The sequence below is a fragment of the Myotis brandtii genome, unplaced genomic scaffold, assembly GCF_000412655.1.
Source record: "Myotis brandtii unplaced genomic scaffold, ASM41265v1 scaffold207, whole genome shotgun sequence".
In the NCBI taxonomy this organism is placed as follows: domain Eukaryota; kingdom Metazoa; phylum Chordata; class Mammalia; order Chiroptera; family Vespertilionidae; genus Myotis; species Myotis brandtii.
The window spans coordinates 1,127,906-1,140,445 of record NW_005357736.1 but is presented as its reverse complement, the minus strand read 5'-3'; the positions used below and the strand labels follow the sequence as shown (position 1 = coordinate 1,140,445).

The following is a 12,540-nucleotide window of genomic DNA, read 5'->3' as shown; positions in this document are numbered from 1 at the left end:
GGAGGAGGAGGAGGAGGAGGAGGAGGACAGAGCTATCCTCTCCCCTCGGCACTTGGACGGGCACACCCCCGGGCCCGAGACCCGCCGGCAGTCCCTGGGGAGCTGGCACCATAAACAGTGGGAAAAACAGGAAAACAACAAAACAGAAAACCAGCCCCTACCTACAGAACCTCCCGATTACTTGCGGGGGGAATTTCAAGTGACTTGCCCACGGGTTCATTTCTTTCTTTTTAAAAATATATATTTTTATTGATTTCAGAGAGGAAGGGAGAGGGAGATAGAAACATCAATGATGAGAGATAATCATTGATTGGCTGCCTCCTGCACGCCCCACACTGGGGATCAAGCCCGCAACCCAGGCCTGTGCCCTTGACCGGAATCGAACCTGGGACCCTTCAGTCTGCAGGCCGACCTCTATCCACTGAGCCAAACCGGCTAGGGCCCACGGGTTCATTTCTAATCTATAGGCTTCCATTCTCCCTGCCCATTGCTGGCTGCACAGGCTTTCTGCTGCCTTCACCTGAGCCCCACCCACTGCTTCCTCCACATCCCCTGCAACCACTCAGGCCCTGCTGCCTCCTGGGCCTAATGTGAAGCCTCAGCATCACCCAGGAAGGCTCCCCCCACTGGGCCAGAGAGAGCCCCCTGCTCCTTCCTCAAACCCGGGTCCTTCCCCTGCAAGTACCTGGCATTCAGGACCCGAGAGCAGGCCTCAGGGCACCTCCTGAAGGGACCATGCAGGGCTCGCAAAGCACGTGTGGCCTGGGTCCAGTTTCACGAGCCACAGTGGCCGCTAAGTGTGTGATCACCTTCCCTACCTTCCCCTGGACCTGGAACCAAGTGCTACCAACAGAAGCTCAAGGCAGAGGCCCCGAGACACTCTCTCCAGCGGCACACGCCCCGCTCACCTCTCTCTCCCTCAGCTCCAAGGCTTCCAGCTCCTGCTCACTCAGCCTGGATCGCCGGTACATGTCCATGTTTTGCTGCAGAAGAGATTTGACAGAGTTAAGAATTCAGACCATCCTCAGGTGTCACATCCTAACGTCACCCATGCCTGCTGTGTTCGAAGCTCAACGACCCCAGCCTGAAAGCAGAGGCAGCGCGCACGGAGCCCACGCTCCTGCCCTCTTACTCCGAGGCCGGCGCAAGCAGACCCAGCGCTTCAGGTGCCGATTTTATAAACTGAAGGCGAGACCCCCGCCAGCAAGAAGCTCACAACTCGCTTCGCTGCAGTGGTCTGGAGGGACCCCGCAGTGCCTGCGGTCGCCTGTGACCAGGAACAGCCTCTAAAAGGCAATCACACCCTGGCGGGTGTGGCTCAGTGGATCGAGCGTCAGCCTGCGGACTGAAGGGTCCCGGGTTCGATTCTGGACAAGGGCACATGCCCAGTCCCCAGTAGGGGGCATGCAGAAGGCAGCCGATCAATGATTCTCTCTCATCACTGATGTTTCTCTCTCTCTCCCCCTTCACAATAAAAAATATATTAAAAAAGGCAATCACGCATCGTGGGCATCCACTGCGCTTTCACGGCCAGGCCCCCTAGCGCCCGGCCGCCCCCCTCCCGCCCCAGAGCTGGGAGAAGCAGGCACCTTGTGCAGGTCTGAGAGCTGCTGGTGCCGGACCAGCGCGTCTCTGTTTGGGAACTGGCGCCGGCAGAGCAGGCAGGCCATCTTCTTCCAGTCGGCCAGCTTCTCCTCCTCACTCTCCAGTCTCTCCACCAGCTCCTCTTCATTGTCACTGTCACCACTGTAAGCAGCCACCAGACCCCTCTGGGGACAAGAGGAGGAGGGTCGTTGGCAATGTACAATGGGCGGGTAGTATAGCTAGTATCTGGAGGCAGCAACGCATCCTCCATGGCTCTGTGCCACACCTTAAAGCAGTGGTTCTCAACCTTCTGGCCCTTTAAATACAGTTCCTCATGTGACCCAACCATAAAATTATTTTCGTTGCTACTTCATAACTGTAATGTTGCTACTGTTATGAATCGTAATGCAAATATCTGATATGCAGGATGGTCTTAGGCAACCCCTGTGAAAGGGTTGTTTGACCGCCAAAGGGGTCGCGACCCACAGGTTGAGAACCGCTGCCTTAGAGTCAATCACACTGCACCACTGCATGGAGCAGCCAGGGCCCGAGTGCTGGGGACAGCCTTCCTGGTACAAGTTCCCAGATGGCTGTCTTCAGACCACTGACTGCACAGGAAAACCCCAAACACAACAGATCAGAGACACAGCCCACACAGCCCAGTATCTAGCAAGTAAAAGACGTTTCTCGCTCTGGCTGGTGTTGCTAAATGGTTAGAGCACCAGCCTGCACTCTGAAGGGTCACAGGTTCAATCCCCAGCCTGGATGTGTGCATGGGAGGCAAACAATCGATGTGAGCCTCACATCTATGCTTCTCGCTCCCCCTCCCTCCCTTTCACTCTCTCTAGAAATTAATGGGGAAAATATCCCCAGGTGAGGATCAACAACACAGACATTTCTTCTTAATTCTCTTTCCACACCAAAAACTATTAACAAACGCAGTAAAATGCAATGAGCTGAGCTTAGAAACTCAGGCCTCCTTCCTGCTCCATCTCGCCTGCTCCCTCAGGGAACACAAAGCCCCGAGCACGAGTCGGTGCAGAAGCCGCCACACACCCGCCCCAGCGACCACATCCTGCATCCCGGGGGAAGCAGGAGTCACAGTGGCTGAGAGCCGGCCGCGCTGCCGAGTGAGACACAGACTCGGTCTTTAAACCCTGGCGAGCTCCTTACTTTCAGGGGATTCTCCTCGTCTCCATTCCGCACCAACTCAGGGATCAGCTGCTGCCTCTCGGCCAAGGCTCCCTGGGAAACACAGCACGTCATGTCATCAGCCTCGCGTCCCATCAGCCTCGCGTCCCAGGGAGCGCCCGCCGCCACGCCGTCCTCCCCGCCGCCCTGACCTTCTTCTCGAACAGAGCGAAGCCCGCGTCGGCCGCGGCGCTCTCCCTCCTCTCTTCTTCTCGCGAGGAGCTGACGGGCTGGAAGCTGTTTTTGAAGTTCTCTTTCTGCTTGTTCAGACTCTTAGCCCAGCGCTCCATGTCCTTGGCGATCTAATGTCCAAACCACCACCACAGAGAAACAGTCAGGCAGAGACACTTAGGGGTCTTATCTCAGCCACATCTCTTAACAAAACCGCTTTTGCTCCTACTTCTAACCACAAACCTCTCCGAGTCACCACATGAACACTGCTCCACAGTCTGAGGCCCCAACATGTCCCAAGTGCACAGGCAGCCTGACAGACACTGGCGGTACCACTAAGATATGCAAAACGCTCGCCCTGGCTGGGCCGCTCAGCTGGTTAGAGCGCCGTTCCAATATGCCAAGGTTGCGGGTTTGATCCCCGGTCAGGGCACATACAGGAAGCAGCCAATGAATGTTCAAATAGGTGGCACAACAAATGGATGCCCCCCTTCCTCTCTCTAAACATCAACAAATCAAATTAAAGGAAAGAAAAAAAGAATCGGACCAAAGGAAGCGGACCTAAATGCCACAGCCAGAACCCAGGACATCACGCCCAGCGCGCGGAACCGGCCGGTGGCGCCTCACCTGCTGGGCCGTCTTGCTCTTGGGCTTCTCCTTCTTCTCCTTCCCCTCCTTGGCAGGAGGCAGGCCCGCCTGCTGGTGGGAGCTGGACTCGGCGGCCGGCACGTAGGTCTCCTTCTCCCCGTCCCAGTACAGGTACTGCTGCGTTAGGGAGTTGTAGTAGTACTAGAAACAGACACAGTCAATGCAGACGCTCTGCTGTCCAACAGCTTAAAGAAAAAGTTTGTCAAAAGACACATCAAAGTTACTTTTAAAAAAACAAAAATAAACATAAAACATGTTGCGGAGATCACACCTCCTGCCCACAGGGGAGCTGCACACCGTGGTGGGTGAGGACGATGAACCAGCCAGCGGAAGTGTGAAACTTCTTGAGTGAAAGTATAATCTGGTTTCTTCTCAAGAGTCTAGTTCCCATTCATTAACCCGACTCTTTTCCACAGACCGTTGAAACAAACCAAGAGGCCAGAACACATGCCCTGTGACAACCAGCTAACTGCTCTCAATCGGTTCAATCAGGCACAGCACTCGACACCGAGGCCACCAAACACAGGGCTGCCAACACCAGCTCGGGGCCCGGAAGGCGGTGGCAGGCGAGGGAACCGGATCCGAAGACCGTGGGAAGGACGAGTTGCCCAGCGGAGGCGGCGCCTCTCTCTCCACTTGGTTCCCTCGCCTGTCACTCTACCTGCTCAACAGGGACCCACAGCAGGGTCTGTTATGTCTCTTGCTGGGAAGTGGGTGGGTCAGACACAGGCCACACCTTCTGTGTCCAGCAAGGAGAGCGGCCCGGGAAGGGGCCAGACTTCACGGAGAGGTGGAGGCAGCCCGCAGACTCGGCCTGCTCGGCGCCCTCGGCCTCACACCTCGCTCTCAGACACATGGGCTCTCAATGCAAGTTCCTGTTAAAAGCACTTCTCTTGTATTCTCTGGCTCCAGCTCCTGATCATCACAGTTTTATTTACGGAGTGTTAAAGTTGCTTTCCTCTTTAAAAATCACATACACCACCCAAAATAAAACGCCACTCCACAAACCTGCTAACTTCTCCCCTGAGAATACAGAGAGGCTAAGAAAAGAAGCTGGACACAAGGTCACATCTGATTCCATTTATCTGAAATGGGAGACCAGGCAAACCCAGAGGCAGGAGCAGACAGGGTCCCGGGGCGAGGGACGAGGGAGTGGCTGCCTAACGAGCACAGGGCTTCCATGGGATGACGGAAATGTTCTGGAATTAGATGGCGGTGATGGTCGACGACAGAGATACACTGTGAGCACACACACCACCACTGAGCTGTACACTCTAAATGGTTAAAACGGTGAATTTTATCTCAATGAAAAAAAGGTGTGGAAAAGACATACAATTGCCAACTTCTATCTGGGTCTTTTTTTTTTTAATATATTTTTTATTGATCTCAGAAAGGACGGGAGACAGAAACATCAATGATGAGAGAAAATCACTGATCATCTGCCTCCTGCCGCCCCCCACTGGGGATCGAGCCCGCAACCCGGGCATGTGCCCTTGACTGGAATCGAACCTGGGACCCTTCAGTCCACAGGCCAATGCTCTATCCACTGAGCCACACCGGCTGGGGCTCTATCTGGGTCTTTACAGAAAGGTTAAGAGCCACCTATAATGTTACTGGACAAGAGAGTCCATGGTGAGAAGTCAGAGCAGCAGTGAGAGAAGTGGGGTCCTCACCACCAGGAGCAGGGGGTCTTGCCATGTGCTAGGGATGCTCTCTCCTGTGCTGGTTGGTGTATGGGTGTAAACATTCAGAGAACGGCACACTTCAGTTCTGTGCATTTTTCTGTATGTATGTTATACCTCAAAACAGTTTTTCTAACCTATAAATTAAAAACTTAAATCCTTGAGCCCTGGCCAGGTGGCTCAGTTGGTTAGAGCATCATCCCCATAAGCCAAGGTTGTGGGTTCCATTTCCAGTCGGGGTGGGAGGCAATGGATCGATGTTTCTCTCTTACATCTATCGCCCGCTTCTTGCAAGTGCCCCGACCTGGGATTGAACCCGCCCCTTTGGTTACAGGATGACACTCCAACCAACTGAGTGAGCCACACAGGCCGGGGCTCGATGGCTGTGGAGAAGCTAAAACGAATCTGGGTCACCTGCTCCTCTGCAGGGGCTACTTCATCTTATGCCTCATCCAGGGACTCGACGACGCTAGGATGTGCTGAGTGGAACCAAGGAGAACAGTGCAGTTACCTGCGAGTTGGGGTCGTAGTACAGCCCTGTGGTGGGATCGTAGTAATAGCCCGAAGACTCATCGTACTGGTAAGTGGACGTGTCCGGCACCGCTGCAAAGGCAAAACCAGCAACCAGTCAGCAGGCAGACACCGCTGCACCCCAGTTCTCGGCCGTCACCGTCTTCTCTCACATCCCCAAACGTCCCTCCGACACCCACGAAGGGAGAGGAACTCGTCAAACAAAGGCAACAACCAGGACCTTCTAACTGTCAACAGCCCCGGCTGGCTTACCGTATTTGGTACCGGGAACTACACCAGTCGGGGAAGCGGCAGGGGCCTGGGTACTCGCACTGGTGCTAGGCTGTGCTTCCTCAGTCTGCAAAGAACAGCGGCTCCAATAAGTTCACTGTACAGTCTCTCAGGATGCAATCACCACCACCCGGGAGGAAGGGCTACACACACACACACACACACACACACACACACACACGATGCTCTAAGGCAGCCCTGGAGCCAGACGCACGTAGCTACCACTTTCTCCCTGAAGGTCGTTAAGTGGAAGCATGCAGAAAGCACAAATACACCCTGTTTGGAATCTGACATTTAAAATACACGCGCACATTATTTTATTATCTAATAGCACCAGACAGAGAGAAGTAAGGTTGGGGTGTGGCCCCTGCAGCACAAAAGGATGATACTCGGCCAGCAAAACAAAGTCGCCCAACAGGCGCTATCTGCGTCTGGGAGACAGGCTTACCGGAGAGCTGGGCGGATTCGAGGTCTGATTGTAGAGCTGTGGGCTCTGGGACACCACAGCGGCCGAGGTGGTGGTCACGGCTGTGCCTGTGGCAGAAGCCCCGGGGTTAGGGAGAGCCAGCACGGACGGCACTCGGAGCCGAGCATCTGCACCGCGATGCCCAGCCCAGCCTCTGTGTCTGTGTCTGTGAGATCTTAATGACTCCCATACATGCCCTGACCTATGGCCATTCCACTTGCACACCCTGCTAGAGTGAGACACAGCGCAGTCAGCCTGCTGCTGATGCTATAAAGAAAGGAGGAGAGACCATCTCTACTCTGGAGCGGAGGAAAGATTGAGCTCCAAGGCTTTTCTGATTCTGGAACAAAACGTAAGCAGAGGCCTCTAGTAGTGACCCTTCTGATGGATGTCTGGGGACCAGGCCCCAGGTCACCCTCTGTCCCCTGACCCGGCGTGGACACTCCTGCTTCCCGAGGGCACAGAGCAGGCAATAGAGGCGAGTCCAAGAATGAACTCTCATCGCGACACGCTCTCTAAGAGGCTGTGATCAGATCTTGGTGACCACGAGCACCCTAATCTTCCCAGCCCCCTGACAACCCTGAACGTGCCCCCCAGCGTGCGGGGAATGGACTCGGAGCTCTGGGTGTCGCTGGAACATGTAGGTGCCTCTCCTCAAACAACAGAGAAAAGGGAGACGAAGTTTCTACCTGATGCAGATGCCGCATCAGATTCCAACCCTCCAGCTTGTTGCTGATAGAACTGTTGGTAGTCCTGCGAGTACTGAAGAGAAGTCCACCGTTAAGGCTGCTGTTCTCAGAACCCTCTGGAACCAGAAGTGGGATCGGTCCAAGCTACCACCTACCTGGGCGTACTGCGCATAGCCGTCCTGGCCGGGCTGCAGGTAGCTGTAGTCGACATTGCCTCCTTCACCACTTTGAGACTAGAAAACACCAAAAGACAACAAACAGACCACCTTAGTGGACACCAGGAAGGGAAATGAGGAAGGATTCCCTAAAGCCGTACGAGAGCTCCTAAGGCAGGCACCGCGGGGGAGGGCCACCGTACCTGGGTGGATGACCACTGGGCGGCAGCGATGGCTGTGCTGGCCACAGAGAAGGCGCTGACCCGGTTGCCATCGGGGAGGACCAGGTCTCTAAAACACAACGACCCAACCATGTGACCCCTCAGGATGCTCCAGCCCATCACCCCCAGGCCACGGACACAGTGATTCCCTCCAGCCTTGGTGGGAGGTCTCAAATGCCAGCAAGGCCACCTTGCAGAACGGGGAGGGGTCTCCATGGGCAAAGTCCTCAGTGGGCAAGTGTCCCTGTTCTACTGCGTAACCTGCCATCCAATGAGGCGTCTGCTGGACGAGCAATGACACTAGACACCGGAAACCTACATGCCAGACGGGGCCCCATCCGCACGAAGCCTGGCCCGCCAGCCCGGGAGGAAGGGATTCTCTCCAGACAGGTCTGCCCTAACGCAGCCGGCACAGCCCTCACCCAGCCCGGCCCGCCCGTGTCCTGCTCTCAAGTCTTCTGGCAACTGGTGACAGAGGCCAGAAGGTACTGCGCTCTGAGGGGAGACGATAGTCTCCCTCTCGGCCTGGGTGACCGGGGAGGGGAGTGGCTCAGCGTGGAGACGCAGCTTACGGGACCGTCAGCAAAGCATCCCGGACAAGCGTGCGCGGACAGCAGTTTGAAACAAGGATGCTGAAGCTACTCACTTTCTGGCACTTTTTGCAAAGTCAACCCCAATAGTCTTGCCATCGATTTTCAAAGGCGGGTGGAGACTCTGTAATATCTGCAGCAGCTGAGAAGCGTCCTGAAGGAGAAGGAGAAGAAACCAAGTGTGTCATGTAATTGGAAACCGCACCCTACCACCCGCCGCGTTGGAAAGAACAGAGCTTTCTCTTAAAAAAGAACAGCAGTTCATTACTGTCTGCGGCTGTGAAACCTGGAGAAAAAACCACCTCCCTCTCCTCCAGGACAAGGAGGTGCCGTGCTATTAATGGAGTAAATGCGAAGTCGACCCACAGCAAAGCCCGGAGGACTCACTGGGGCTCAAGCATCGCCCCGCCCGCGTCACACTCACCCAGTGACCGGCTGGGACTCAGCACTGCCACACGTCACTAGGTAGCCTTGAACTCCGGGCTCACAATTTATTATCACCAGGGATGAACCCCATTGCCTCTTGAGTCTGTCTCTTTGCAAAGGAGAGATCCCGAGCCCCTCACCATGGCGGAAGACAGCTGCACAAACGCGAAGCCCCTGTTCTGCTGCGTCTGCCTGTCTTTGATGAGGCGGATGTTGTTGACGGCCAAGGACGCGTAGGGGGACAGTGCGGTCATGATGGAGTCCACCACCGTGTGCGGGGCGATGTTCCGGAGAATGATTGCTGGGGGCGAAGGAGACACATGATATATAAGACACATGACGTATAAATGCGTCCCACCGCCAGCGCTTTTCAAGGCAGGTTCAAGTACACACACACACACACACACACACACACACACACGCACATCCGTATGGGGAGGTTCCTAGTGTACCTTTCATTCGGACCCGGAGGAGATTCTAAAAACCAACCTTCTATAGGACACCCTGCAGCAGCTGCTGCTGCGCATGACAAAAGGGTCGGAGAACAGAAAAGCCAAGCTCTGACGCAGAGGCCAGCAGGTGAGACGGACTTACTGTCACAGTAGTAGTCCACAGACTGAACCGACTCTGTGGTTCCTGAGGGCACTTCCTGCTCCGAGTCTGCAGGAGGAAGGAGGGAGATCAGCAACAGAAGACAAGCAGACAGCACACCAACGCATCTAGTAACGAAATATATTAACACCCCAAAGCCTTAGTGTTAAGTGAAGTCGTTCTCTTTTGTACCCACGTGTGGCTGTAATAAAACCTCGTGAACTCTGACACGGTCAGTGTGAAATGCACAGACCGGGCCCGTGGAGGGCTGACCCAACAACCCCTGTGCTCAGGGGTGCAGAGTGCACCCGGCAAGCAGACTTCCTTCTGGGAAGTAAAGGCCCCTCTGTGCCCGCTGTCACCAGCAGCACCTACTGAACCTATGGTACAGGTTTCAGGAAAGTATCCAAGTTACTTGTTTAAATGTCCTAAAACCTACACGTTCCCTCAAGTTCACAGACAACCCAGTAGTCAGGTCTTACTGCATATTCCAAACAGCTGAGCCCGGGCTTACCAAACTTGTCCGCTCCACATCGGAAGCATTTTAGTCTTTTCCTGAAATTGTTAAGGCAGCACTGGAAAAAAAAAAGTTTCACCTTAATTGCCAGGCTTACTAGGAACCATGTGGGTCAGAGCGGCAGGGCCAGGGGCTCGTCCCAGGCAGTAATGTCAACAGCAGCGAGTAATACCATGGGCCCAAGACACAGGGCGTTAACCTACACACTGAGATTGCTTTGCTACGGGAATTCCTCTGAGAAAAACACATCTTGGCCTATTTTGCAATAAACTGCATTTTTATCAAGTTGGAGGAAAGTTTCAGTTCATTCAGAAACCTACAGGGAGTCACTGGCGAAGTTCTCCCGCATATCGAAGCGCCCGACACGGACCACTCCATGTCCACAGACAACGCAGACAGAGTGGACACGGGACGCAGCCAGAACAGAGTGCGAGCCTCTCAACATGTCGATGCCACACCCAAGTTCAAAGTGGTGCCCTGAGCCCTGAGCCGGGTCACAGGACTTTTGTTCATGTCATTGAGGGGCTGCCCAAAGCTGAGAGCTCAGGAATTGAAGAAACTGTAACGTGAAACACACCTAAAACCTTAACTAAAGCACTGGGCTGAGGACCTGGGCTTAGTAAAAAAAAACATGAGTGTTCTAGGGATTCTGTCCTCTGACAGGGGGACCCAAAGAACGTCACAAAGCACAAAAATCACCCTATGACAAACACTGGTGACCGGCACTTCCGGTTCCTTGTTTGGACACACACACACACACACACACACACACACACACACACACACACACACACACACACACACACACACAAAAACCCCGAAGGAGCCGGGTAACGTGGGAGAAACAGCCTTACCTTGTTACAAAGCCAATCTTCAAACTTAGGTCTGGGGTTGCTGTAATGCATTGCAATGTGCTTTCCTTGAATCACCAACTTTTTCTGTAAAAAAAGAAGTCATTAGTTATTCCCATTGTGGGAAACGTGTGTCCATTTTCCCAGGGCAGAGCACACTTCGGAAAAATCAGTGCTCTGGAATTAAATGGACAACATACGGGGAGGACCAACCACCGCCACCTATACTCTGCCCATCCAATCCTTCCGACAGGCAGCAAGAGAATGGGATGCGGAGTGAAGGTAAACGGAGTCAGGGATGCTGAGAACGCTGCCCAACGCTAACCGCGGACACGCACCAGGCGCGTCGCCAGCAGAGACAGGAGTCCTAACCTTCGGCAGTGACAGGCTGCCCGAGGTGACAGTCTAGTTCAAAAAGCAGAAAACACAACTCTCCCAATTCTGAGTTGTCTCCTACTTAAGCCCTTAGCACGTGTCCTGGGCTCCGCTTCGCCTGGCCCCGTCCCCCATCCTTAGGCAACTGAGAGCCTTCACATTGCCCTGCCCCCCAACTCCTGCTTCAGGAAGAGCTGCAGGGGAGGGAAACTCGTTCTGAAAGGGAGTCTGGTCACAGCTCTTGCTCAGGAGGGACTATTCTGAATGCCATCGAGTCTAAATCAGCTAAGCGAGGCTTCTTTCTGCCAACTGCAGCCTGTCATGTCCCAGGTGACAGATGTGCTTTTCCCTGAAATAGATGGTACTCTCTCTTCAAGATGAGTAACCAGGAGGCCAATGAAGTTTCTTCAGGGGGGTAGGAAAGACTCGTAAATGCTTGCACGACACCTCATCCTTCAAGTCAACCACGTGACTTAGAGGGACTGAATTTGAAAAGTTTAAGACTCCAAGCTGAATCAGTCTAGCCAAGAGCACGCCCAGCACCTGCCCCCAAAGAGTCTTCATTTAACAGGTGCACCTTTTCTTTCTCTTTTTTGGGGGAGGAGAGGGACGGGGTGATTGAAGCAGGAGGTTAGATATCCAGATTTTTAAATGGAGTCTAACCCTCTGAACATACATACTGTTGAGCAATTTGATTCTTGCAAATCCTGGAGGATTAAGACATGCTGTGAATGTGGTCTCTGCAAGATCTAAAGGCAAGACCGCACGTCTGGCCGAGAGGAAGGAGCCGAGGGGCCACCAACTCCTTGTTGTACAGAAGCAAAAATAAAGAAGCCGGGAGAGATGGCAACAGATCACCCACTAGGAGGGGTGGGTGCTGGGGAGACTCCAAACTACCACTGAGTCCCTAATCCTATTGGCCTTTGCTTTCTGGAGTGAGTTTGAACTGTAATAAAGTATTACACTAACACAGCTTTGTATACATTAAAATTGTGGAGATTTTAAAAGGTCTTACAGGCTTTTCATCTCTTAGGAGTTTGAAACTCCCAGGCAAGTCCTCAGACACAGCCACTGCAGCAAGTGATGCTGCCACGCCAAGGAAACAGACTCACAGGAGCTGATGCACCTTCTGAAGGGACGGGGATGGTGTCCCTGTGGGAAACGCATGACACTCCACTTTTAAAAGATCAGGTGCCACTGCTGGGTTAAGAAAACGAGGCTTAAAAATCTAACCAATCAAAATTAGTGAGTCTTGTTATAAAGAGCAATATATTAATAATCAAAGAATAGAATTCTCATTTATGGGTGACAAATCATAAAATGCTGCAGAAAAGCAACAGGCGTTAAGAAAACGTCCCAGAATGCACTTGGTTAAGGCGTCAATACTGTGCTCTGGAGTTCTGGGAAAATGTCACGTCTGTGCCAAGCACTGAACGCTATCTTGACACTTCAGTTCATGCTGCGTCCAAGAACCAGCAATGGTCTGCTCTGGACCGCCAGCCCAGGCGTTCCCAGGGAGATCAGAATGTTAATGCCACTCTAACCAGATTAGACAGCAGGGCACCAGCTCCCCGCTACACTC

At 53.6% G+C, this 12,540-nt stretch overlaps 1 protein-coding gene across 3 annotated transcripts in view; it reads right to left on the bottom strand.

Annotated features, from left to right (window-relative positions):
* The window catches only part of RBM5 (RNA binding motif protein 5), a 23,042-nt gene that overhangs the window by 1,903 nt on the left and 8,599 nt on the right, over positions 1 to 12,540 (bottom strand). For all 3 annotated transcript variants that reach the window (XM_014538964.1, XM_005865383.2, XM_014538965.1), the window contains 16 exons: positions 10,587 to 10,670; positions 9,730 to 9,790; positions 9,219 to 9,284; positions 8,765 to 8,925; positions 8,255 to 8,352; positions 7,591 to 7,678; positions 7,388 to 7,465; positions 7,233 to 7,305; positions 6,526 to 6,611; positions 6,060 to 6,144; positions 5,788 to 5,879; positions 3,574 to 3,735; positions 2,928 to 3,077; positions 2,758 to 2,829; positions 1,590 to 1,769; positions 909 to 983 (listed from right to left, as the gene is read on the bottom strand). In XM_014538964.1, coding sequence (XP_014394450.1) covers positions 909 to 983; positions 1,590 to 1,769; positions 2,758 to 2,829; positions 2,928 to 3,077; positions 3,574 to 3,735; positions 5,788 to 5,879; positions 6,060 to 6,144; positions 6,526 to 6,611; positions 7,233 to 7,305; positions 7,388 to 7,465; positions 7,591 to 7,678; positions 8,255 to 8,352; positions 8,765 to 8,925; positions 9,219 to 9,284; positions 9,730 to 9,790; positions 10,587 to 10,670 — 1,611 coding nt within the window. The remainder of the gene's footprint in view (positions 1 to 908; positions 984 to 1,589; positions 1,770 to 2,757; positions 2,830 to 2,927; positions 3,078 to 3,573; positions 3,736 to 5,787; positions 5,880 to 6,059; positions 6,145 to 6,525; positions 6,612 to 7,232; positions 7,306 to 7,387; positions 7,466 to 7,590; positions 7,679 to 8,254; positions 8,353 to 8,764; positions 8,926 to 9,218; positions 9,285 to 9,729; positions 9,791 to 10,586; positions 10,671 to 12,540) is intronic.